Source organism: Talpa occidentalis, unplaced genomic scaffold (genome assembly GCF_014898055.3).
Source record: "Talpa occidentalis isolate TD23 unplaced genomic scaffold, MPIMG_talOcc4v2.1 talOcc4.15, whole genome shotgun sequence".
Lineage (NCBI taxonomy): Eukaryota > Metazoa > Chordata > Mammalia > Eulipotyphla > Talpidae > Talpa > Talpa occidentalis.
Window position 1 is genome coordinate 1,249,578 of NW_023601543.1, and position 26,431 is coordinate 1,276,008.

General features: G+C 61.2%; 1 protein-coding gene across 2 annotated transcripts in view; it reads right to left on the reverse strand.

Moving 5' to 3' along the window:
* Positions 1-1,985: 1,985 nt before the first annotated feature.
* Positions 1,986-26,431, reverse strand: part of ATP2B3 (ATPase plasma membrane Ca2+ transporting 3) — a 54,757-nt gene continuing 30,311 nt past the window's right edge. The window contains exons 12-22 of one of the 2 annotated variants that reach the window (XM_037511789.2): positions 24,962-25,196; positions 23,009-23,188; positions 22,818-22,905; positions 22,225-22,331; positions 21,106-21,297; positions 20,564-20,777; positions 19,354-19,565; positions 18,485-18,592; positions 15,432-15,614; positions 10,977-11,090; positions 1,986-2,400 (exon numbers count right to left, since the gene is read on the reverse strand). In XM_037511789.2, the coding sequence (XP_037367686.1) occupies positions 2,080-2,400; positions 10,977-11,090; positions 15,432-15,614; positions 18,485-18,592; positions 19,354-19,565; positions 20,564-20,777; positions 21,106-21,297; positions 22,225-22,331; positions 22,818-22,905; positions 23,009-23,188; positions 24,962-25,196 (1,954 nt within the window). In that variant the 3' untranslated portion in view covers positions 1,986-2,079. Of the gene's footprint in view, positions 2,401-10,936; positions 11,091-15,431; positions 15,615-18,484; positions 18,593-19,353; positions 19,566-20,563; positions 20,778-21,105; positions 21,298-22,224; positions 22,332-22,817; positions 22,906-23,008; positions 23,189-24,961; positions 25,197-26,431 lie in introns of both variants that reach the window. The other variant, XM_037511786.2, reaches the window with a different exon arrangement.

Consider the following 26,431-nt stretch of genomic DNA (forward strand, 5'->3'; position numbering starts at 1 on the left):
TGTTGCTGTGTCCGCGGCGGGGCGGAGGGAAGTCCCCGGGGCTCGGGGCTCGTCTGCAGTTCAACATTTTGAATTTTATTTCTTGTTTAGGAACACAAAGACCCTCCACAGACCTTTTTGTTGTGGTTGAACAAGGACATTAGGGACCAATTTACAAATGGGTAACATTCTCAATGTGCCCTTTGGAAAAAAGGGATGGCTTTAAGTTATCTGTAGCTGGCATTTTGGAGCGGGGTTCTCTGCAAACTGAAATTCCTTTCTGCTGGCTACGCTGCTCCTGCTGGGGGTGGCGCGGCACTTGCGGTCGTGGCGGGCTCAGGTGCACTGCCGAGGGCTCTGCGCGGGGGCCCCACTGTCGGGCCCAGGTGAGGAGAGACACCGGCGCCCTGCGCCTCCCATCCTGGCCTCTGCCCCTGGCTCCCGGCCGTCTCCCTGCGGCTCAGGCCCCAGCGATGGGCGCCTGCATGAGCCAGGGTGGAACCCCAGCCGCCTCCCTGCAGCACACGACACTGGTGAATTCAAAAGGTGGAAGAATGTCATGGGCCAAGAGCCACCCCTTTGCTGGGGTCACTGTTCAGAAGAGACTGGCCCCTCTTCCTGTCCTTGGGGGGTGGCAGAAGTTGGGGTCCTCTATTTCCTGCACTGCCCTCCCTGGTCAGGGCTCTTCCAGGGGAAACCAAAGCTTGGCATGTGAGGTGTGCACACTTCAAGGGGCGGCTGAAGGAGGGGCCCTCAAGGATAGGCTCTGGAGGGAGCGCTGGCAGCCCCCTGTGGACCCAGTGCTCAGCCAGGACGTGGTGAAGGTGACATCCTCAGCCTCCTGGGCCTGCAACAAAGCCAGAGTGACAAGTGCCATCGCTGCCAGGGGAGCGGCTGTCCTGATGCTGTCGTAGGTACTTCCGGGGTCAGCGTTTGTCCTTGAACCAGTGCACCAAGCTGGAAGGGCGCTTGGGGGTGCCTCAGCCACAACTGCTTGCCATCTGCCAAAGCAAGGGGGTGCAGTGGGAGGCGCCCAGGGCTGGGGTCTGCACTGTGCAGCGTCAGCTCCTCCTGCTTCCTCTTTGACTCCAGGCTGCCTGGACTCGCCCGGGCAGCTCCTGGAATCCAGACCCTTCCAGGGCTCAGGTTTGTCAGGGGGCTGTGTTTCATGCTTTCAAAGTTGGGGGCGTAGGCAAAGGAAGTCCCCCAGATAGAATCCAGAACTTGCCATTGAAATGAAAGGAAACTGCAAACTCCCCCGTCCAGCTGCTGGAAGGGTCATTCTTATCAATACTTTGGTATTTTCTTTTTAAATGGAAAATCCCACAGAAAGCCCCTCCCCCATAGTTAGGGGTCTCAAAGTGCAAATGTTCTGATTGTAACTGCTTGGGGTTATAACCCCCCACCCCAGGCCTGCTCAGGACCTAAAGGCAACATTCCCAGGAACTGTACTGGGAAGCATGGGGGTGGGGAGGCTGTTGGGGGGCTTCTGCAAGCAGGGGTAGGGACTAACATAAGTAACCAAAAAGATACTCTTGCAGGCTACTTCCTTGGAAGAAACAAAAGCAAAACCCGCCACAATTAATAATGAAGTTTCAGAATGAAAAGCCCTGAATGGAGCAATGGAAGTGGCTGTAAATTGTTCCTTATTCTTGAAATACTCATCTGGTGCTATGTGTGTGCGCGTGTGTGCGTGCGTGCGTGCGTGTGTGCACGGACACATTGATGCACACACACGCGTGCAGGCCTGTGCAGGCGGCTCCCGGGGGCCGTCTGGGGGGTCACCCTCTGTGCACCTGCGGGACTCGGTCGCGCTGACTACTTGGCAGCGAGGCCCACGAAGCTCTCCCTAGGCCCAAACCGGCCACGGCCCAGCACGCGGCCCACGCAGCGGCCTGCGGGGAATCGTAGTTTGTTTACAAAAAGCTCTCATAGAAAAAGGGGGAAACAGCGCTTCTCGCTCTCGAGGTCCTCGTCGTCCTCCTCGGCCTGGCAAGAAGCTTCCGATGCCGCAGGGCCTTGGCTTCTCGTCGGTGCCTCCTGAGGAAAGTCTGAGCCGCCGCCCGGGGGCAGGGGCGCGTGCGTCAGGGGCAGGGCGGCCTAGAGGGACGTCTCCACACTGTGGAGCGGGCTCCCGGGTCTGGAAGAAAACACTGACGAGGTAGCTGACTTGGCGCCGTGCGTGGTCAGGTAGATGCCGCTGTCTATGGCGTTGTTGTTCTGGTTGGGGGACGGGGGCGGGGGGGCCCGCAGACGCTCGTCGTTGTCGTCCACGTCGGTGTCGTCGATGAGCGGGATGTTGTGGGTGTAGTCGTTGATCAGAAACTCGGGCGTCGCCATGAAGTGATGCACAGAGGTCTTGGACTCCGGCTTCTCCAGGCCTTCGTAGAGGGAGCTACGGAATGCTTTCACCACCCGGATCTGGAGCGGAAGTGGGGTGCAGGTTTGGGAGGGGAGGGAGGGGTGAGGGAGGAAGGGGGAGCGAGAGGGACAGTTAATGTCTGGCTGGCTGGTGCTGGAACTTTCCACCCTGTCACTGGGGTGGGCCATGGGAGTGGCTCTGCCTGGCTGTGGTGAGAGACTTTGGGTTCGGGCCTCAGTCTCCTCAAGTGAGGCACATGCAGACCAGAGTCTCTCTCTGCAGCTCGAGTGCCCCTCTGCGCTTCCACCCCAGGGTGCGGGCTCAGGCGCCCCTGAGCTCTCTGCCAAATCTGCTTTCTCTACTGCTCCAACCTCAGCATGACTTGACAGGGAGGGTGCTGGAGAGCAGCTCTCCACTGTGTCCTACCAGATAAGCTACAGGACTTTCTTCTCTCTGGAGACACCTCTCTGTCCCCTCATCCCTCCTGGCCTCAGCAGGACCACCCTGCTGCTAAGTCCACAGACCACTTCTGTGTCTTCCTCTTATTTGATGCTTCGGAGGCACTCAACACAGCTGACCAGCCTTCTTTCCAGAAACTTCTGGCCACCCAGACATTGCCCCTGCCTGGTCTGCTACCTATGTCATTGGCTACTCTGGCCTCATTTCCTCCTCTGCTCCTTGTTCTGTCCCACGGTGTCCCAGAACCCCCCTTCTGTCTATCCACACCCATAGGCCCACCTTCTACCCTGGCCCTAGCCCAGAGGTTCATCTGGCTATAATCAAGTGGGCATGGCCCACATTCCTTGGCGCCTCAGGCCTCAGAGCTCACCAGTCTCCACCCGAAGGCACCCAAGACTGAAAATGGCCACCACCTGCCAAGCGTCTCAGGCTCAGAAGCCCTGCCTGCTGCGGCCATGTCTTGCGTGTGGGGACGGGCCCCCGCCGCTCGGCTGGCTGGGTCTCATTGTGACCTGCTCTAGCAGACCCTCCTGCCCATGTGTCCCCTGCCACCAGCAGCCTCCGCATGGTGCTACCGCCCCCAAAGCCTCTCTCCCTCCCATCTCTGCGCTCCGGCCTCTCTTCCTCTCCTTTCTCCTCCCTCTGACCAGCCTCTGGCCTCCTTTTTCATAAGCAGCACAACTTTGAGCAGCCCTGGTATCTGCCACGGTCTCCTTCTACTCAGGCTACTTGGTCTTTTTTCCCTGGTGGCCCCCACCTCACTCCAACTCCCACCCCTGACCACTCAGCTCCTCTCAGGGAAGACTGAGCTCAGGTGGCCTCAGACCCCCACATGTCCTGTCAGGCCCTGCTTCAGGAAATAGCCCTTTACTCTTTTTCATCTCTCTGCTTCCTCCTTCACCCTCACACCGCATTCACACCATGTTCGCATCATTTCGCTTATAACCCGCGGAGCTGCAGACTCTCTTTGCTCCCTCCCTGGTCGCCAGTGTGCGCTCCGTCCTGGTTCTAGAAGCCAGAGTGGATGGATAGGCCTCTGCTAGGCCCCACACCAGCCCGCTGGCCTTTAAGCAGGGGAAGCAGTTCAGCTGCCTTCCCTCAGGGGGCAGTGGAGAGACTCTGCGCCCCCCCCCCCCACCACCCCCTAAGCCAGGTGGACGCCTTCTAGTCATTCCAGAGCTATGGCTCTAAGGTTTGATTTTCTTGCTTTAGTCAAGATGTTAGCAAACTGTGCCCCAGGGTTCTTTGCATGGTTTCTTCAATAAGGGTTTATTGGCACAGAGTCACACCCGTTCACTCATGCTTTGTCCATGGCTGTCTTTCCATCTGAGAGCAGAGTTGCGTAGTTGCCACAGAGCCCTGGCCAGGAAAGCTAAACACAGTCTCACTGTCTGGATCATTAGAACCTTGGCACCCCCTGGTTTGAACCATGAATCCAGCTATTCACAGCGAGTCCCTTTTCAACTCTAGCGTCTAGGACTCTGGGCCGAATGGTGGCCCAGCACAGCCCTCCTCGGGCACGTTTAGCTTGCCGAACACCGCAGTCTCGAGAGCAAAAACGTGAGTCAAAGAGCCAGTTAGAGCTGGAATTTTCTCACTGCTTAATGCAGTGAGGATTTTCTCTGAACTTGGCAGAGCCACATCTTCCAGACTGCAGACGGCCAACTGTCCCACCAAATTCCCCCGGATTAGCCTCTGAAACAGGGGGAAGACAGAGATTGAGAATCGTTTGATGTTTTTAATGACAAGAAACCGAACTCACTTTCCGTGGCCATTACAGATGTGGCCTCACTGCCCGGCTCCTGCCCGTGTCCCGGGCCCTGCAGCCATCTATCTATCTGGCTGCTGAATTTGGCCTTGACCCCCCACTTGGTAGGTGGGGCCTGCAAGGATTCTAGCACATGGTGGAGCAGTCTGGGGCCCGGCCGGCGGTGCTTACACCAATCTGAGCAAATGGTGACCCCTGAGTCTATTTCAGGGTAATTTAAAAGCAAAAGAAAGACATGAAGAAGCACTCCTAGGAGCCCCAGGAGGATTGGGGGGCTGACGTGCCCCGGACATGTCCCCATCTCCTGCTTCCTCCTTTACTGCCTGCCACCCCAGCCCAGCGGGGCTCCCACTCAAAGGGGTCAGCCCGGCCGTGTCCCTCTCCCTCTTCTAGGTCACTCAGCTGTGCCCGCTCTTGAAGAGCTGTGCTCTTCCAACTGCTGCCGCACTTGTCTCCTGCCCTTGTTCTGGGGCACCTCCTTGGCCACCACATCCCCCTAACCAGCCCAGGACTCGGCTGGGCACGCTGTGCTACCCACAGCAGCACCCCCGCTTCCTGGCTGTCCTCCTTTGTCTCCCCACCTGGGGCCTCTTCCCTCCTCTGTCCATATCCACCTGCTGCCCAGGCCTGAAATCCCATCTGCCTGCTGCCAAGCCCCGTATCTCGACTGCCAGATTTGGGGCTCCACACACCTCTTCCACACCCCCACTTTGATGTCTAATCTGTGTATCCAACTGAATTGGGCCAAATCCCCTTCACGGCTCCCTGCGCCCTAGCTGCCCCTCCCTCAGTCTTGACCGCCCTCGATTGACAGCAGAATTGGGAAGATCACCCCCCAGCCTGTGTCCTCTCTGGCCTCTGCTGCCCTTGACCTCTACTGTCTGTTCTCAGCCCAATTCACCCTTCCAAAGGAAAGCTGGGGGCGTGTCAGACCCCCCACTGAGCCCGACACTTCAGTGACTGTGTCTCCCCATGGAGGTCCTGCCTCGGGCGTGTCTCTTCTCCCTCCTTCCCTGCCTCCAGCTCACAGCCTCTTGCTTCCTCCCCGAGCAGAGAGGCCCACTCTGCCTCAGGTCTGTGCACTGGCTGTTCTGTCTGCGAGGAAGGCTGTCCCCACTACTGCCAGGCTCCCCTCACCGCCTCAGGCAACATCTCCCACAGCGCTCTGCACTGCTCCTGCTTTGTTTTCTCACCCGCCAGGCTTGCCTTCAAGCACCCTACGCACCCTATGTCTGTGCCTTTCATGGGGAACTAAGGCCCCTGAAGGGCCACTGATGTCTTCAGATCCAGCTGGGGCCACAGGCCCTGGCAGTCACCTCATGCTATGGCTCCACCCACTTCACTGCCGTGACATCTGCCCTTCCAAGGCCTGCACTGCTCTCGAGGTGCTGCCGCCCGGATGTCCGCCCCCTGTTTGGAAGCAGCTCACGGACCCGTCAGAGAGCACCTTGCTGGGAAATAGCGCCCAGGGTTCTGCACAACTCTGCCTCCTTCTCCTCAGGGGCCCGTGACCCCCGCGCCTGGGGTCAGCCGACCTTCCCTTTGCTGGTTTGCTACCTGGCCCTGGCCCCACCGCCTGATGTCAGGCCTGATCTACCTTCAGCTGGACCCTGGCTCAGAGACCAGCAGTCACCCCGAGCCGAAGTGGAGGGGCCACTGTGTCACCCTCTGCAAATGACATGCTGCTGCTGGATTGTCAGGGTGTCAGCAGACAGGTGAACGTCATGGCCGAGTGTGGATGTGCCCTGCTTTTCTTGACCTTCAGTCAGTCAAGTCTCAATGCAGTTGGAGGTGGAAAGGGACATGGAGAGGGGGCGAGCAGAGGACCGAGGAAACCCCTACCCCATTGAAAGGCATGGCAAAAGGGGTGAAAAGAAGGGAAGAGAAGAGAAAACCAAAGCAGAGGCCCCAGACAACGATGCCCACATAGCAGCAGCCACTGTGCCCGGCGCATCTGGCCTTTTCCTCCTTCGGCAGAAATAAGCTGTGACCATGGATCTCTGGACCCCCTGGACCCCTCCTGTCTCCACCACCCCAGCTCACCCCAGCTCGGAGATGTGCACCCCGACTCTGCACCTTCCTGTCCACTGCTCCCTCAAAGCCCCACACGCTGCAGAGGCATGCCCATCTGTACCAACCACTAGTCCGGAGCCTTCCTCGTGAGGACGGGACCTGCAAGTTCCCTGGGCACCCAGGCTTTGGAATTAGAAAAAATTCTGAACACAGCAGCCAGGAGAGCCTTGGGGACCGCTTGTCAGAAACTTGGGGTCCCTCAGGCCCCTTGTAGGTGTGAGGGTGAATCATGACTTGAAAGCATCATAAAAAGCATCTTCGAGAGCCTGTGGTGACATGATTCCATGGCCACAGGCCTCACTTCCTGGGGGGAGGGGGCACAATTGAAGGGGCAGCATGGGGTGCGCCATCTCCTCACCATGGAGTCAGGGAATGTGAAAATGCAAGCTCCAGGGTTGGCCGAGATGCTAAGGGCTGTGGCAGCTGTGAGGATTCCCCCAGCCTGTGCGCACTGACAGGACAGGGCACTCCAGGCCGGGCTTTTTGGGTGGTGTCTAAGGCAGACATCAGAGAAGGCTGCGCTCAAGGTCTGGCCTCTTCTTTGGCCAGGCCCGCCTGCAGGGCCTTGAGTGGGTGTCCTGGGCTACTGGGGCCTTGGGTGCCAGCCTGCAAAGTGTTTACTGGGACGGGCTCAGAAAAGGGGTTCTGGGGGCCACTTTAGACCACGAGCTGCTGCCTTGAGCTTTAGGAATTGCCTGGAAGTTCTTGCCCAGCGTTGGGGCCTGTGGTGACCGGCAGGGCTGTTACCCTTCCTAGTGGGCAGACTGTGAAAGAGCCAAGAGAAAATGCTGGGCAGGGAAGCTTGTTTTGAACTCAACAGACTGCCTGAGAGGAGCAAATGGCAGCCGACATGACTGCTCTCGCTCGCAAAGCTCCTCCCTCTCCAGGGCTGCCTTAATATGGGGGCCGCTCCCCCGGGGACATGATGACTCTCCCAGGTCTAACAGGCACGGGGTCCCCTGCCCAGCTCTGCCAAATTGGACAGAAGGTCTTTGTGTTGCTACAGACAATGAGAATAAAGGCTTGCTGGCCATATCTAGCCAGTCTCTGCACCTGCCCTGCCCCTAGGGCAGGCAGGTCAAGGCCTGTGCAGGCTCTGGGATGGAGGCCGCATGGCTGCAAGAGGGCCCAGCATGGCTGGCCGTTGGAATGGGAAGGACTTGCGTGAGCTGATGGGCAGGTGGCTTTGAACGTGTGGCTGGGAAGCGCTGGGGGCATGTCTGCAAGACCCTATTCCCAGGTGGAGGCGCCGTGCGGTGCTTGCATTTCTGCTCCTCATAAAGGCCAGTGAATGGAGTCCCCCGCCCAGTACACCCTGGACCCGGACTCTCAGCTGGGGGTGGGTCCTGAGCTTCTTGCAGCTTCAGTGTCAGCACATGGTTGGAGCAGGAATGGCGGGGGGTGGGGGTGACCCACACAGCAACAGGGCAAGGACTCTGGCTTCCAAGAGACTGAAAGCGGCTGTTGACAACGCTCTTCCCGGAGCCACAGCTGAGGCTTTGGCTGAGAATGAAATGGTGCCTCGGGGCAGCCAGCCGTGAGGTGCGGCTGAGTGCTGAGGTGGCTGAGAGACTGGGCTGGGGCACCGTGTGCTCAGAGGGACTGGGGGGCGGCCCTGGGGCTCCTGACTCCACAAGTGCAAAGGTGCGTGGGTACAAGTGGGCCTGGGGGTTCTGGGAGCTCAGAGGTGGCTGGAACGTGAGCTCTGCAGGCCACTCTCTGGAGCACACCGCTCACCCTGGGGCCCTCTCCCTCTCCCTGAGGACAGTCCCTGGCCACTTCTGTCACTGGCAGTAGGCGTCGACCCAGCCCTCCTGCTCCTCATCCGCACCCTCCCTCGGCCTTGTACCCGGTGAGCCCAAGGCTCTCAGCAGAGCCGACGTGGAACAGGTGGCCCTGGGTGCTGGGACTCGCCACAGCTCTTGGGCGGAGGGCCTGGCCCGGGGCAAGTGAGGCCAGGATCCCCCATGTGACACTTGGGGTTTCCTTAGGAAACCTCGTGACCTGGGGTGCAGCGCCTCCTGTGAGGCAACCTTTCGGCCGGTGGAGGTCCATCACAGCCTTCACCCTGCCTTCCTTCTGGTGAGTTCCAAGGAGAGGTGGGAGCCCGTGGCAGACCCCACTTGGTCAGGTTTCCTGAAGTGTCCAATGAGGCGGCAGGGTTGGCTGTTTCTCAGGGTCTGGGCAGCTCGCACAGGGCCGGCTCTGCCCTCAGACCAGCGCGCCACATAGCAACAGCAGCTGGTGGTTGGTGGCTCTGGAAGCGGCTTCCCCAAGGTCAGCTCCTGCTGTCGGTGCTGCCGGGCCTGCATGCAGGTGCCTTCCACGGTGCTGCGGCTCAGCCGGCCCTTGTCAGTCGGACAGCAGGGCCCCTTGCTTTCACACCACTGCTGTCCTCAAAAGGTGCTCGGCTCTCCCCCGGGCCCTGCCACCTGCTCTTCGCCCAGCAGAAGCCCTGTGGCCAGGCACTAGTTAGGTCCTGGGAGTGGCTTGTCATCCGCGAGAGGGTGGCACCTCTCCCATTGTACTTACCAGGCAGTGCTTGGCTCCCGAGGAGGGAAGGGGGCAGACAGATGGCCACAAGTGCTAGGAGCCGAGGAAGAGAGGACAGACTGCCCCCGGGGTGGAAGCAGGAGGAATCCAGAAAGAGCCAAGAGACAGTAGCCTCACTAGGAGCCAGGAGGGGAGGTCCAGGCAGGTCCTGGAAGGAGACAGGCCAGAACGACAGCCGCCGTCCCCCAAGTCAACAGACAGGCAGATGGAAAGACAGACGGACAGGAAGCACAGAGAGAGATGGCAAAGAAATGTGGAGAAAGTCGGGGGTGGGGGGCAGGGGCAGATCGGCGTGCCCCTGGGGCAGGCCCACACCCCAGTGATCCCTTTCCAGGCCTGGCACCTGTCTGCTCTTGACTGCAAGGCCCCTCGGGGACAAGGGCAGAATCTTCCAGCCCCACGGTGATGGCCCAGTGAGGGTGCAAGGAAGCTGGCGGGCCGTGTGGCCTGTGCTCTGGAGGGTGCGTGTGCGCATGCTCGCTGTCCCTGAAGCAGGCAAGGTGGGCCAGCGCGCTGCTGGCTCACATCCCTTCCTTAAAGGGCAGAGTGGCCCGAACAACAGCTTAAGCAAGAGGAGGGACTGCCCCCCCCCAGAGTGGGGACCTCTCACCAGTTCCTAAAAAAAAAAAAAAAAAAAAAGGAGGAACACAAACAAAAAAGAGACAAGACTAAAGCAAAAGGGAAAAGAGAAGAAATCAAGCAAAAGAACAGGGCAGTCTGGTGAGGAAAAAGGCATAGTTAAACACTCCCGCCTGGGGGAGGGATGTGTTCACGGAGGTGAGTGCCGGCCTCACTGAAAGGAAAGGAAAGAGGTGGTGCAGGACTGCACTGCCAGGGCTCTGGGCTCCGACTTGAAGGGTCACTGTCAGCTTGGGGGAGCGGGGACCTCCTCCTGCCCGCATCCTCTGTCGCTGGGGCACCGTGATGGTGACGCACTCAGTGGTCTACAGGCCTCCCCCTTGTGTTTGTAAAATGGTGAGAGCAGTTTGGGAAGTTTCTACCTCTTCAGGACAGCCCCTGGGTTCTCTTTACAGTGTGACCGACATGGCGGGACCTTGGCACTGAAGCGCACAGAGGGGAGTCGACTGCTCCCGGCTTCTTGGAGGACAGAGGAGAGGACCAGATCGGGTTGAGACTTTCCCATCCTGAGGCCTGTTTGGAAAGAGTGAAGGTGCTTCGGGAACAAGTGGAAACGTGGCCAGGGCCTACGGGGCAGGCACCACCTGGGGACAGGTGACGGCAGGTCTACTGTCTTGGGAAACCACCTGAAGGAGAGTTCTGGAAACTGCTGATTCAGTCCCCGTGTAGGTAGGCTGCATCCTTCCACTGTAAATGATGCCACTAAGGCACTTGTGCCCCTCCAGTCCCAGAAGGCACCCCTGAGCCTGCAGGCCTCCCTTCTCGGCCCCTGACACCAGCAGAAGCTGCCCAAGTTCATGAAGAGCGCTCGGCCAACATGAACAAGTTCAAGAAAAGAAAGCCAATGACAGAGGAGCACTAATTGAAACCAAAACCAAACAAAGAAAAGAACAGAAGGTCCAGCCACGGGTTGAATACATTTCATAAGAGAATATGGCTTTGGAGACACCGTCTGGCGGGAAGGACCGGGCAGGGCGACAGCGAGAGAACGGAAAGCCACGGTGAGCGGAGAATGCAAGACTGGAAAAAAGAAGGAAGACTCGGGGAGGCTTTTTCTCCCCCAGAGATGCCATTTATGAGAGGAAAGGGAACTCAAGACTCACTCCCAGCGGCACTGGTGGGATTGGCAGCAGAGAGAATTACGTGAGTAGGGGTAGAAAGATTGGTTACGTCATGGAGCTGGCTGAGGACCGAAGACCGCCGGCGCACAGCACCCTGAAATGAACCGCTTCTCTTGAAGGTACTCACTACCTCCATCTGTGGGAGAGAAAATGAGATAAAGGTTGGCTTGCACTGCTGTCCCCGCTACGGCACGGGGGCGGGTGGGAGAGGGCAGGGCACACGGCGCGCGGCGCGCTGCGGGGCCTCCTCGGGGTGGGCCCCGTGCCCTGGGGAGCAGCCGGGCACTGCCTGGGCCTAGGCAGCCTCTGCACCCTCCACCCGGAGGGGTTGCTGAGCAGGTGGTTAGTGCTCAGGAGCCCGGGAGGGCGGGTTAACAACGGGCACACAGCAAACAGTTTAGAAATCGTCACTGGCGCTCACGATACGCTCACCGCAGCACTCGTCGATAAATACCTGTGGCTGGTCAGTAGCTCTGAACCTTTTTCCTGCCCCAACACACCTGAGGGATACGACACGCTCCCATTAGAAAGAGGAGCCGCAGCGGGGGTGGGGGCCCTTCCCTGGCCCATCCTCCCTGGTGTCACCCTGGAGGGCTCCATGGCTTCCTAGCGGCTGGCTGGGGCCTGAGCTGCTCGCCACGTCTTCGAGGGGCAGCCCCAGGGGAGCCTGGGTGCGGGGTTATCCACGCTGAAAGGTATCCGCAGGGAGCTGGGCCCCAGAGATGACGAGCGGGGGCGGGGGGGTGAGCTCCCAGGTTTCCCCGCCCCTGCTCAGACTTCCTCACCCCACTTGGCTGGCGCCAGGGTGCAGACACACCCGGCTGGGAGGCCCCAAGGAACTCTGCTCCAGTGGCTCGCCTCAGGGAGGCAGCGGGCCTGGACCACCTGGGCCGCGTCTGTGGGGGTGCCTTCAGAGGCGGGGGGCCTGGGGCCTTTGGAGGTGGAGAGGAATTCTCTAAAGCACCACACAGTTCTCCAGGTGATTGGGCGGCAAGGCCGGTGCGCCTTCCTGCAGCCCGCAGCGTGCAGGCTACGTGTGTGGGTCCCAGGCCTGGCAGGGCATCCGGGTGTCTGATAGGGGCGGACTCCTTGGAAGAGGCAGCGTGAGTGTCCGCACTCACCCCCAAGCAAGATGAAGATGTGTGTCATTTTGACCCTTGGCTGCTGTGAGCCCCTTCCTGCCCAGCGCATCCCCCGCAGGGGCTGGCGCAGTGCTGGGCACCTGGTAGCAGGCCCAGTGGAGGAAGAGGATCATAATGTCGCCATCTCCTGGGCGGCCTCTCCCCAAGATGGAACGACAGCCTCTCTAAACGGGCTCTCACTGGCAGAGGCAGCGAGGGACGGAGGGACGGGGACGGGAGAGACACTTCTCCGCGGTGACCTGATGGATGACGGTCGCAGAGCAAGTCATGACCTTGGCCCCGCCCCCGCCCCCAAGAGGCCCTCCCCCGGGCCAGGAACAAGGCCCAGTGGCTGTTGGGGCGTCTCGTGGAACGCGAAACAGACCCGGCGTGCGTGTTTCAGAAACCTCTGTGTTCTGGGTTTGAAGGAGTCTCTTTTATTCTGGGGTGACACCCTGCCGCTGCCCCCCGGTGACCGCGAGCGTGGCTAGCAGGGTGCGAAACGCCTTCACTTAGCGACATGAAAAGTGGTGTCGGCCTCCGAAATCTGGGGAGCAATTTTGTAGTTTCAAAAATGCAGGAATCTGCTTAGAGGATGATTTTCTTGGCTTGGGGCATACATACAAAGTGGGGGGCTGCCCGGGCTTTATTTCTGTTTTTCAAGTAAATATTTTGAATGAAAAAGAACAGATGCTCTTGAAAGGTGAACTACAGGACCCCAGAGACTGCTTCCGCGGTCTTGACAAGCGCAGGGACAAGGTCAAGAGCACGACGGGGAATGACTTGGAGGGTCCGGAGTGCGCGGGGGGCGGGGAGGCCTGGGCCCGTATCCTCGGGCATTAGAGCTGCACCGATGTGGCGCTGACGGTCACCACGGCCCAGAACCAAGACTGCCCCTGAGGGGACCCGCTCTATCCACACCCGAGACACGGACACACGGGGCACAGCGACCCTAGCTACACCACGCCTCGGGTCCGGGGACCTCTCAGCGGCTAGAAAAGCGAATTCTGCCCTAGACTGTGCCATGGAGGCGAGTGAGCAACCTGGGGATCAAGGCACCCCCTGCACTGGCTCCCCAGGCTCGAGCCAGCCCTGGCTGTGCAGCAGAACCAGGCAAGACAGACAAGAGGTATGTGGGCTGGGCCAGGGCGGACGGGGCCTCGGGAGGCGCTGCAGGAGACCAGGGCAGCGGGCTACAAAGGTGCCCCCCACCTTTCTACCAGGAATGCTGCACAGCCTGACCTAACACATCCTTCTCAGGCCGTGCGGCTGGGGTGTCCGGGATGCTGCCTACTTGGGCCTGAGACCCAGGGAGCACCTTCTCCAGGGAGTTGCCCGGGGCTACCTCCCTCAGCCCCGCTCCGGACACACTGACACGGCAGTGAGAGCTGGAGTGCTCTGCGCCTCACGGGCCGGAGTGGGCTCTGAGAAGGCTTCACAAGGAACGGCCTATGCAGGGTGAGGGGGTGTGTGTGGGGGGGCACCCTGTGGGAGTTTGTGAGGCCTGGAGCCCAGGCAGTCAGCAGTGAGGAGGCACAACACAGGTGAGCACAGGCATGCCTGCAGAGGGGCGCCGGGCACGCGGGGAGAAGATGGTGGCAGGAGCTCAAGGCCGCGGCCAGGAGCATGGGCTGCATCCTCAGGATGGGGGAGGGGGCATGGCCGAGGTGTGGAGGGTGGCACTGGAGGTCGGAGCTAGCACAGGCTGATGTTACAGGCAGGAGGGTGAGTGCTGAGGCTAGGCCTGGGGAGAAGAGAGGAGGTGCCCCAAACTGGGCCCCAACAGAGTCGTGGGTTTTGTGTGGGAACAACGGGCAAGCCACCTGCAACAGAGGGAGCACGGCTGGGAGCTGCCTAAGCAGCTTCCGGAGAAGGGTCTGGCCAGGCCCCGGGAGGTGCCCTGCCCTCTGCTGGAGAAGCCGGTGCAGCTGGGGCAGGGGTGCTGGGCAGCGCGGGGAGTGAGGTGAGAGGCAGGGGGGTGGGAGGAGGGTGCAGGGTAAGGGGGCAGCAGGAACTTAGACCCAGGTGGAGCAGCATGTGGTGGGGCCTTGAGGACGGGGTGAGGAGGGTGACTGTGGGGATGCTACCTGGGGCCTTGCCTCGAAGAGGGAGCAGAGTGGAGCCGGGGACCAGGCTAATGTCTCAGGGATGTGGGGAGACAGGGAAGAGTCTGGATGCTTGGGGGCTTTGGCTTGGACAGTGGAGATGACAGAGCCTGGGGTCATGAGTTGGGGTTTCTGGCCAGGCCTAAGAGGAGATGGTGAGCAAGGGGCACTAGGTTGCCACCTGGAAGCTTCCAGGAGAAGGGCGTGCTATGGGCAATTGTTCAAGAAGAGGCCAAAGTTCACAGGGCTGGGGGGCAGGTGGTCCAAGGTCAAGGGAGAAGCCAAAGAGGGGAGCCACAGTCGAGAGGGGCCTGGTGGCTCCATGGGCCTGAGGGGTGGGGCTCAGGCAGGTTCCCACCCGGCAGGCACCTCTCACCCACTGCTCCTTCCTGCCCTGCTATGCCCAGTGCCCTGGGGTCCCTGGGCTTTCCAGCAATAGAGGGTCGCAGAGGGAGGCAGAGCTGCCAGGCACATGAGAAGGAGGAGCAGATGGAGAAGGGGAGCAAGCTGAAAGCACGTCCAGAGGGTTGCTGGAAAGCAGGGAGGCTGGAGGGCGGCTGCATCTTGCAGATCTTGGCAAGAAGGGCCTCTGGGGCCTCGCAGGCAGGGGCCAGGCTGTGATGGCACAGCAGAGAGCACGAGGAAACTCGGGAGAGAGAGAGCGAGGATGGCCCCTTTGGTCAGAGAGGCTGGCCAGGGAGATCTGGGGGCAGAGCTCAGGCAGGTGGGTTCTTGTGAAGCCTTTGACAGGGCCTGGCCGGCAGTGCTGTGGCTATCTGACTTCACTGAGGGCCAAAGCCCACAGCCTTGGCCTTGGCCAGCCCTGATATTTGGAGGTTGGGATGGACAGAAAAGGCTGACTTGGCAGCCAGCGTCCGCTTCCCATGGAATTCACGATAGAACCCCATGAACGACCGGCTGTTTGAAACGGGCACCTCAACCCTGTGAACTGGGGCAGCTCCGGCCCAATAGGGTGAGGCCCAGCGGCTGAGCGAACAGCACACAGCATGGGCCACCCGGACACACCTCTAGGTGGCAGGTGCGCTCACGGTGGGGTGGGCTCCCTGGGGCTCTGAGGTGTGGGTGCTGTGGGCATGTCTGGGGGTGGCGTAAGGACACCAGCACAGCCTGACGGGGCAGCAAGACCCCAGGGGTTCCCTGTCAGGCTGGGGCTCAGGCTCATCTTGCGCACGGTCTGCCTCTTGCTGCAGCGCCGCGCGAGGCCTGACTGGTGGCGGAACGGCGGCTTACCTGCGTCTGGATCCGGTTGAGGCCCCGGAACCAGAGGATCTGGCCTCTGCGCAGCTCCCTCTCGGCGTGGTCAATCTCCTCCTCCCCCTCGGCCAGCTCCTCGTCGGTCATCTCGTCCTTCCCCGGCCCGTGCCCCGCTTCCTTCAGGCACTTGAGCTGGCTGGTGGGGATGGTGGCGATGACCTGGGGCAGGGGAGGAACAGCGGGCAGAGGGGTTGTCCGAGGGGTGGGGTCTTCCTGAGTGGGACGGGTCCTGCCTCCTGGGACACAGGCTGAGGCCAGCATCCACGCCCCTGACATATTTTGGGGCACCTCGGTGGCCTAAATTCATCCCCATGGGCAGACCTGGGCACAGGAGGCCCTTTCTTGGTCCCTTGTGCTGCCTGCTTAGGTCATGTCTGCCGGTTGCCAAACCCCGCCTTCCAGAGGGGTGACACCCTCTTGTCTCTGCAGCCCATTGCTTCTCCTGCTAAAGAGAGCCGCCAAGAGCAGCGCTGCAGACGCAGGCACAGAGGTCTCGCGGTGAGGGGTGCATCCCTGCAGGTGGGGCCTCGCGGGGGGCGGGGCGAACACCAAGGCAGGCCGTGTACGGGCCAGCCCCAGGCTGCGGGTGGTCCTCACACGTGGGCTCCGCCAGGCCTGGCTTCCTGCATAGTGTGTGTGGGAAGGAGGGTCTGGCCGCGGCTGGCTCCAGAGGGACCTCTCGGCCCTGGAATGCCCCGCCTGGTGAGGGGGTCTTGGCGGGCCCGGGGCCTGGGGCCCTGCACAGCTGACGCTCCTTTCCCTGCACTGGCTCCGGTCTCCACCTCTTTGCTATAACAGACCGAAACTTTGAGCAGGACAATTCTCAGTGAGTTTGGAGGTCTGCTGAAGGCATTACCAAATCTGACGGTGCTCTTGGGGACCCCCAAGATTGCAGTTCTGTCAGAAGCCAGGTTGTCCTTGGGGACTCCAGAGTTTCACCTCCATTAAGTCCTTCTGTGTACAGGCATTTTGGGGTGCGTTCCATAGACGAATTCTTTTGCATTTGAAAGTGGCTTTTACCCTGTGCTATAGTCTAGGAGGTGTGTGACAGCGAAGCAAACGCATACGTACCTCCAGTGAGAGACACTTTATTGCTAAAAGAAATACGGCACCTGAGCCTTCAGCAAGTCTGGATATTTTTGCTGCTGCAAGGACTTGTAAAAGGCTCAGTACCTGCCGATTCGCCCACAAGACCCTGGCTGAGGCCTGGGGCGGGGGGGGGGGCGGGCGGGGGCGTCTCCTGAGGATGAACCCAGAAATTCGCAGTCCAGACTGGGGCAGGGCGTGGCCACTGTGGCTTCACTTGAGGGGCTGAAGGGCAGGGCTCAGCTGCGGGGCCCAGAACTGGGCAGCTGCGGCATGAGGGGCCAGGGCCCAGGTCCCGGAGGCGTGGCCCTTGTTGGCATTTCTGTGCTGAATGCACAGAGGCCGCCAAGGCAGGGTTGGCAGTCTACTCTGGGGACGCGAGGACAGATGCGGAAGGAGTGTGCAGCAAGTGCTGGGACAGACAACAGAGCAAGGACCACGTGCAGGGGCGGTGCCGAGGCCGGAGAGGCGGGGAACACCCTCCAGGGCCCAGAGCTGGTGGCCCTTGTGACAGGGAGAGACCAAGACTTGGATGATCTGGAATGATCAGACATTGGGCTGGGAGAGAATGGCTCCCAGGGTCCCAGCCAGGTCCCCGAATTGCTGGAAGGAGCTGGGGACAAAGCGGATTGGTGATGCAGCCTTTGGGGGCCTGTGGGATCTCTAGGCAAAGACCCAAAGATAGCCACTCACAGGAGCCCTGAAGTGGGGTGCAGGAGGGAGGGAGATAGTGGAGGGAGGAAGGGGAAGGGAGGGAGAGGGGAGAGTCTTAGAGCAGCGAGGTGGGGCAGCTGTGGGCATCCCGACCTCACCCAGGGAGGGAAGCCTCTGGGGCCAGCTTGGCCTAGGGAAGGACCTACACATTGGAGACCAGAGACAGAGGGGAGGTGAGAGGAGCAGGGGACAGCCGGGAAGGGCATGAAGAGGAATGGCTGGGCAGGGGCCAAGAGAGGGCGCGGCAAGGCTCTAGCACCTTAGTGGTCCAGGGAGCAGACAAGAGAGGACAGTAGGTGTGTGGGCAAAGAGTGGCCAACTTGTGGCCCCCAAACACGGCTCTGCCACAGGGGAGGGTGGGAGGGCTGGTGTGTGCAACGGGCTGGTGTTTCACAGGCCACCAGGAAGTGGGGTGGTATGATCTAGAAGGATAGATACAGCATGTTCTGCGTCTGCCACATAGGAGACGGTGAGAGGCGGGCTGTCTACGTCTACAAGTAGGAAGAGGACCCTCACCAGGAACCAACTGTGCTGGCTCCCTGATCTCAGACTTTAGCTCCTAGGACATGAGGCATATGTCTGTAGTGCAAGCTGCCCAGGCTCTGGGATTTTGTTGCAGCAGCCTAGCTGACTTAAGACACAGGACAAAGCGGATCCTGAGTCAGTGTCTTAAGCCAATGTTCTGGAACTCCGGAGAAATGCTTGCAGAGGTCTGTTGTGTGCCATCGCCCTCCTGTGCTATTTTGTGCTTCTAATTATGGAGGCCTATGAACTTTCCTGTGTTTGCAGCTTTAGCTGCAGCCACAAGATTTCACTTGGCATCGGGATTTTCTCTTTACTCTCAAGATATTCTTTGTCCCTTGTATTACTTAGTAGGGTGCTGGTTAGTTTCACATATGGGGTGATTTTCCATGCCCCCCTCCAGTTTCTAGGGATTTTTTTTTGCTCCTATCATGGAAAGGGAGTGGTGGGTGGCCCTGCTAGGGTCCTGTGACCTCGTAGCCTCTGTGTCCTCTGCTGACGCTGTCACCTGCGGCCTTGTTCCTGGGTGGAGCCTGGTTGTGGGCCTGATCCCTGCCATTGGTGCTGCCAACTGGAAGAAGCCTCGTTCTCTCCCAGGCACCGGGCTAGGGCTGCCCTCGATTTTCAGCGTCATGCCCATCATTGGCACGGTCACAGAGCAGATGGGAAGGGGCAGGTCTGGGCAAGCTGATGAGGTAGACACTCACCTGTCCCCAGACCAGCTCCCCAACACCAACAAACAGGCACCAGAGCCACTGCTCCGTGGACAGAGGGGAGCAGCTGAAGGGTTTGCCGCCGAACTGGACAATGACGATCTGCACAGGAGGGTAGAGGGGGTTGGGTCCACCGGCAGGCCCCAGTCAGGCCCCGTCCACTCCCTCCCTGGGGGCCCCGCCCCTGCCAGCCCAGCTGCCTTCAGAGAAGTGTCCTTGTGGGCTCAGCGGGGTGTCGCACCTCCACCTCTGCTCACTCACGGTTCTGTGCCTGCCCGCCTGAGGTGCTGGACAGCCCATGACAGGCCTGAGTCACCTGGCGTGGGCCTCCTGGTCCCTTGTCACCCCTTCCTGGTGAGGAACCTGACTTCAGGGTGAGCTTCTCAAATACAGAGCGACCCACCCCTTACCCTCACCTCCAGGCCACTGTGCCCTGCCCTAGTCACCCAGGGCCAGGTCCCAGATAGGTGGGGACACTCTAAGACCCAGAACCCTAAGTCATTCCCACCTGCATGTCCTTAGCCACTGGGTGCTTCCTTGCCATGGCTCCCCAAACCCCTCTGGCTCCTGACTGAGCTGCAGCAGGACGGGTCCCTCCTGAGAGAAGTGTCAGGGACAGACTTTCCAGACTGTTGGCCTCACTATACCTCACACTTTCTGTTAACAGCCCCTATTTTCCAATGCCCAGCCCCTCCTGGAGACCTGAGCTGTGGCAGGCAGCGCCATGGTGTCAACACTGCACACAGAGTGCGCAGAAGCGCCTTCGACAGTTACGCTGGCCTCACACGGAGGAGCGGAGTGCTAGAAACAGGGTCTGTGGGAAGAGTCTGCTGAGGGGGCCGAGAGTGGGGCCCCGGCCCTACCTGGATGGCGAAGGTGCCCAGCACGATGGTGCAGAAGATGGGGTTGCTGAAGATGCCATGGAAGACGTTGCGCTCGCCGTGGATCTTGCGGGCGTTGATCTCGTTGAAGAGCTGCATCATGACGAAGGTGTTGAAGATGATGGTGTAGTGCTCGGAGGGTGGCGAGTGCAGGGGCGCGTTCCGCCCGCTGTCGATGTCGAAGAAGAGCTCCCCTGCAAGCCGAGCGGTGCGTGAGGGGGCCGTGCCCTGGGTGCAGGTGTCCCCCAGCAGCCCTGATCCCGCGGTGACATGAGTGTGAGGGGACAAACTCAAGCTCACAGCCAAGGCCAAGGCAGCCATACCCCAAACCCTGAGGGCAGGAATGAAGAAGTTATGACTGAATGTTCTGAACCTTCTTTGCCTCAGACCCGTGGCGCAGGGTTTGTCATTGGCCTGCAGGGCAGGGTGCACAGCTGGGCGAGGCGTCTGCTCTCGAGAAATCACAGGCCCTCCAGCCACTGCCGCCTGGCAGCCCCCACACTCCCGTGCGTTAGCAGACACCACGCTGCGCGGGAAGCTGCTCAGCCTCCCCAGGCCCACACCGCGTGGCGCAGGTCACAGACACTGGCCGGCACCCCAGGTAAGGGAGAGAGGCTGCCGGCAGGGGAAAGAGACAAATTTGCCCCCCATGTAAATAAAGGGGTCTGCTCAGTGGTGCCAACACGGGTCCTAAGGGAAAACCGCCTCTGGAGAGGGCTTTCAGGAAGCGGCTGGGCGTGGGTGTCTCCAGGGGTCTGGCCTCCACGGCTACCTGGAGCTCCGTGCTTTGCTTCTGGGCTTCCCAGCTCCGCCCCCACCAAGCCTGCGCGCCCCCATGACACCTGCGCCCACAGCCACCTGCACCCAAAGCTGCTCTTGCACGCTTTTTGCCTCATGAGCCTGGGTCACCTCTAGTCCCCCTCCCCATCCTGTCCTGGTCCCGCCTCTTGTACAGCTCACAATGGTGCTCTCTGGTCACTGCCCCCCGAGAAACACTTGTGGACTGAGTGGCAGACAGGGTGAGGGTTTCGGGGCCGCTGTGTCCTCAACATTCCCAAGGCTCGCGACACCCAGTGGGGCAGACACAGAGATGGCTGGGGATCCTCCTGGGAAATGTGCTATCTGGGGGGCCGGTCCGTCCCGCCCCTCCCCCCCCCGACAGAGTGGGAAGCTGGGTCCCGGGGCGGCCTACCCACGAAGAGCAGCGTGAAGATGATCGTGAGCTGGTAGACGGCGTGGCCCAGGATGTTCTTCATCATGGTCCGGGAGATCAGGGGCTTGTCCCGGCCGTATGGCTTCCGAAGCAGCAGCGACTCGGTGGGCGGCTCCGTGGCCAGGGCCAGAGAGGCAAACGTGTCCATGATCAAGTTCACCCACAACATCTGTACCGCTTTGAGAGGAGAGTCCTGTGAAGGGAGGCAGTCACCTCAACAAGGGGCAGAGACCGAGTCCACAGAGACAGGTGGTCCTTCATGACACTGTGGACATGTGGAGAGAACCATGGTTCGTGCACCCTGGGTGAGGCACTTGGCGGCTGGGCGTTTGATCGGAACAGAACCATCTGCAGCAAAGCAAACGGCTCTGTGGACCTCAGCCTGTCGCCGTGGGAGGCTGGCCCAGCCGCCTTGCTCTCACTTTGGGGTCCAGGCTGGGAAACCACTACTTCCAGCTGGCCCCTGCATCATGGGAGGGAGGGCCCAGAGGGTCTGGGGCGAGGTGGTCTCCAGTGCCCACCTGAGTGATGCAGGCACCCGTGAAGGCCACGATCACGGCCACCACGTTGACCGTCAGCTGGAACTGCAGGAACTTGGAGATGCTGTCATAGACGTTGCGGCCCCACATCACGGCCTTGACGATGCTGGTGAAGTTGTCATCGGTCAGGATGATGTCGGAAGCTTCCTTGGCCACGTCGGTCCCTGCGATGCCCTGGAGGACACACTCAGTGTCCATGGGGCTCCTGCCCCAGTCTCCCTTGACACCTAGCTCACCTGGGTCGGTTCCTTTCCAAAGCCCGCCCCCCCCCCACACACACCCCTGCTCCCCCACAGGAAATAGCTCTCAGTAGCAAGTTGCCTCCTGGGAGGGATGGGGCTGGGCTTTGCTCATGAACTAGAGGCTCCCCCGCTTGTGCCACACAGCGCCAGCCAGCCTTCTGTCTGTCCCATCCTAGCCTGCGAGGGCAGCTATGAAGGGGCCCCTGTGCCCCTCGCCCACACTGGAAGGGCTGCATCTTTGCTGCTCACAGCCCCTAGCACAGGGATGGCAGTGGGCGCACAAGGCCGCACAGTCTCTCTGCTGCCCGAGGCTGGGCATGTGAGCCGCTGGCCAGTGCAGTCAGCTCAGTTCTCTGCACGCCCTGAGCTTGGGCTTGGTCCCCTTTGGGGGTTCTGGGTTCCAGGGAGGGCTGGAGTACAGCTCTGCAGTCTGCCACCAAACCAGTGCAGTGCAGGGCACACCTTCTGGTAGGTGGGGAGGCTGGCCAAGCACGGCCCCCTGTAGAAGGTTGTAGTGCGAGGGCACAGGGCTCAAGAGTCCCTGGACAGTGCCCAGCAGACCGCTCTGCTCAGCTGGGTCAGGGTTTCAGTAGCAGCAGGACAGAAGCACAGAGGCAAAGACGACTTGGTGACACTGCTCAGCCTGCCGGGGGTGGGGCCTGCTTCCCTGGCGAGGTGGCCACACGCCGATGAGCCCATTCTGCCAGCCCTTGGCACTGCAGCCGGGCCTCACTGTCACGTCACTTAGCCTCATGCCACAGCTGTCTAAACACCAAGGCCCCGACTTGGGGAGCCTGCACAGCCTGTGCAGCCTCCGAGCTGGCTGCGCCCTCTAGTGCACGACACCTGCCGCCCGTACCATGGCGAAGCCCACGTCGGCCTTCTTGAGGGCTGGCCCGTCATTGGTGCCATCCCCGGTCACAGCCACCACCTGCCGCTGCTCGCCCGTGGTGCTGTCGATGATGCCTGCGCAGAGCAGAGCCCACGTCACCTGCGTGGCCCGGCCGGGGGGCTGGAGGGGCGTGGGCTCTGGCCACCCTTTGGAAGCACATCCCCTGAGGCACCTGTCTCCCTCCCCTGCCCAGGGTCTGAGTGCGTGATTGGGTAAATGTCTCTTCTTCTGGGCCTCAGTTTCCCCCTTGTCATGACAAGAGAGCAGCCTCCACTGGATCCTCCGTTTGTATTATTAGCCCAGAGAAGAGGCGGGGACAGCTCTGGTATGCCAGCCTCTCAAGGGTGTCTCTGCCCACACGCCCCATGAGAAAACTGAGGTCCAGGAAGAAGCAAGTGTCTAATGGCAAGACGTCTACAGCGAGGAGCCGAGTCCTGGGCAGGCTGCAGGGCCCTGTTGTGAGCTTCGCTTTGGGTATCTGGGGGTAGACACTACGCAGGGGCAACCCACGTCTTGCCACCTTGCCAAAAGGTGGGGCAGAGGCGAGCAAGCTTAATTACCTTTGACCAGAGTGTGCTTGTCAGTGGGAGATGATCGGGCAAGCACCCTCAGCTTGGGCCACACCTTATCCAGGCGCTCCTGCTCTATCTGGGAGGGAAGCACACGTTGCTGCAGAGCCGGGCCCAGACAGGCCACAAGCCAGAGGCCTCGCCGGGAAGCCGGGGCGGCAGGGCAGCGGGCGGGGCCGTACCTCGCCCTTCTCATTTCGGATCCGCCGGTTGAACTCCTTCCCCTCCAAGCACAGGAAGTCCTCCCCGGGCTGGATGATGCCACACTTGGCTGCGATGGCCCGGGCCGTGTTGATGTTGTCCCCGGTCACCATGCGGACAGTGATGCCAGCACGCTGGCACTTGCGGATCGCTTCGGGGACCTGGGGGAGAGCAGAGGCCCATGCTGCACCCAGATCTGCAGGCCCCCTGGGTTTCAGCAAAGCCAGAGGGAGAAAGGCCAGTTGCGCTGCCACCGCCAGCACCTCCCTTTCCCTGTGCCGCGCCTTGGGGAGCAGGGACGGGGACTGATGATGACCCAGACCCAGGCCCTGATACCAGGAGCAATGGTGGGAGAAGCCACCTGGAAGCTGATGCTGAGAAGGTGGCTGTGGGAATCGCCTCGTTCTGTCACCCTGTTTTCTGGCGGCAGACCAGGCCTCGGCCCGCTTGCCGGGCTGGGTGGCGGTGGCTGTTGGTGAGCTTGTCCCTTCGGCCCCTGGCTTAGGGGGCCGTTGACTTAGGGCGGGTTCCTGGCACTCAGCAGCTGTGGCCAAGCTCTAGGCTCTTCTCTCACTTGTCAAAAAAGGAGGCTCTTCCCTCCTCACCCCTCCCCCCCTTTTTTTTTTTACGATATAAACCTACGACTCTTTCCTCAGGAAAGAATCTTCTTCTTTGAGCTGTAGGTTTACATGACCAGCTTTCCTCACTCCTTGTGAGAAGAGCGGAACCTCGCTCTGCTTAGGTAGCGCCTTCTGCTTTCAAATACTACCCGAGGTTCCGGAGAGAGGGAGGAGAGGTCAGCTTCGCACTGCGTGCCCAAGACGCTGCAGGGTCAAGGCCGGCAAGGCAGTGGCAGCCTGCCCAGGGGTGGCAGGACAGGTCCCCAAAGAATGGGGAGATGGCGCCTGGGGGTTGGGAGCACAGAGGAGGCTCAGAGCTCTGGGCTTGGAGTGAGGTCAGGCCTGGGACCCCAGCAAGGGGTGCAGTCTGGGGCAACTGGCCCCCTGCCCTGTCCATGCTTCCAGCGCCACCCCCCCACCCCCTGTGGCTCCCAGCGAGCCCCGATGGGCTGAGACCAAAGCCCTGGGGATGGGACTGAGCCCCGCGGGCACCCTCGTGAGCACACCCGGTGTCCTGTCCCCGCGGCCACGCCTGGGAGCCTGCGACAGGAGGGGCGCTGGGGGCCGGGCGCGGCAGTGGGAGGCCCCAGGGGCGCGGGCCAGGTCGGGTGCGGGTGGGGCGGAACCGGGCTCTCTGGTGCGCCCGTGGTCCCTGGGGCTGCGGGGGGTGGCCGTGGTCTCAGTCAGGGAGAGCGGGTGTGAGAAGAGGGGCGGGGACCCAGCTCGAGGGCCCCCGCTTCAGGCTGAGAGCGGGGCCATGACCCCTGCCCAGAAGGCTGGGACCCTGGAAAGGAGTTTGCATGCCACGCCCCCGGGGTGCACCTCCTTGCTCCCAGCCTCATGGCATTTTTTGCTCTTTGGGGGTCACGGGGTGCTGTTAATGAACTGTAGGGCCACACTCCCCTGTGCACACAAGCTCTCCCGTCCCTGGAGCACCTGGGCGCCACTGCTCTGCCGCCACCAAGTGGTCACGACGAGCCTGAGTGGGGAGGAGGCCGAGGACCTGGCCTCTGGGACCTCCTGGGGGACAGCCCAGGCCCACATCTTTGTCTGGCGGGTGCAACATGAGAGGGCAAGGCGGTCAGGTGCGCCAGGAGGGTCTGAGGCAGGGCGTGGTGGTCATGGCCCCGAGGACTGGGTGGGTCCCCCTTCCCGCGCTTCCCCGCGCCCCACCACTCTGGCAGGAGGTGTGTGCGGGCTGGGAAGGCGGGACACAGGGGCGACGCTCTCCTGGTGATTCTGTCCAAGGCCCTGCCGCGGGGCTGCCCCCGCCCGCCCCGGCAGCCAGGCCGCGTGCGGAGAAAGGGCGGCTACCTCCGGCCGCACGGGATCCTCGATGCCCACGACGGCGATGCAGGTGAGGTCGCCCACGACCTCATTCTCGTTGTCCCAGTCGGGCTCCTGCGCGGCCGGGAAGTCCCGGTAGGCGATGCAGATGGTGCGCAGCCCGTCGCAGGCCATGGGCTCAATGACCTTCTTCACCATGTCGTCCCTGTCCCGAGGGCGGAAGCCACGGAGCTCGCCGTTGCTGTTTAAGATGTTGGTGCACCTGGGCGGGCGGAAAAGAGGACCCGCCTCGGCGGAGGCCCCATCCAACAGCAGAGGGGGTTCTGCATGAGGAAGGAGCTGGGCTGGTGTGGGGCCTCCCCCACAAGGCATGTTCTCCCCAGAGCCCCGGAATGTGACCTCATTTAGAAATAAGGTCATGGCAAATGTTAGATGCGGCCACACTGGATGGGGGTAGGTCCCACCGCAACGGCCGGGGTCCTACGAAGACAGACGAGGACACACAGGTGCAGGGAGAGAGCCACGGGACGTGCAGCAGAGACGTGCCCGTGTGGCATGTCTACAAGCTCGGGAGCACCTAGGCTGCTGGAGAGACATGGAGGGCTCCCCCTAGAGGCTGCAGAGCAAGCCAGGTCCTGGCCACACCCCAAGTTGGTACTTCTGGCCTCCAGCACTGGGAGAAGCAGATCCGTGTAGCGCTGAGGCCTTGGGTCCACAGGGCCTCGTCCCAGCAGCCCCAGGACCTGGAATGCTGGGCCCGTGTGGGTTAGGAGCGCTCGGGCTCCCTGTGTTGCCTGGAGGAGCCAGGGCAGACACAGCGCTTACCGCAGCTGCATGCAGACTCAGTGGGAGTTGAGGTCCATCACTCTTGCCCCATTGGGCTTTGGGGTTACGGAGCAGCAAAAAGCAAACGCCAGGGTCAATCAGTTGTGACCAGGGTAGGGAAATGACAAGACAGCAACCACAGTCTGAGCTTGCACGACACCTATTGGCCCTGGAAGCTTCTCAGGGGGCTGGGTGGGAGGGCCTGGCAGGACTCTGGTGCAGAAGAGACTAAGGGCCCCGTGAGGAAGGGAGGAAGGAGAAGCTGTGGAAGCCAGGATGGGGGGATGGGAATGAACATTGCAGAAGCTGCCTGGACCCTGGCTTCGTGTGGCCTCACCTATTGCCAGCAGGTCCCCACTCCTGCTTCTTCTGCTTACAGGGGACACCGAGGCTTGGGGTGGTAGAGACACTCGCCCCTGCTTGTACAACCAGCAAAGGGCAGATATGGCGATGGGGTCCAGACCCCAGCTTCAGAAATTGGGCTTCCGCCCATGGTACCTGCCTGGGAAGACACCCAGAAAGAGGGGGGCTCCAAGTCCAGCTGCCACATGGCTGTGTGGGTGAGGCAGTGGAGTTTGGGGGAGAGCATTCTGATGGGGCAGCCATGTGCAGAGGCCAGAGGACGGCCAGGTGGGGGCGCATTGGGGGCAGAGGAGGCCCTGGATGTCCTGA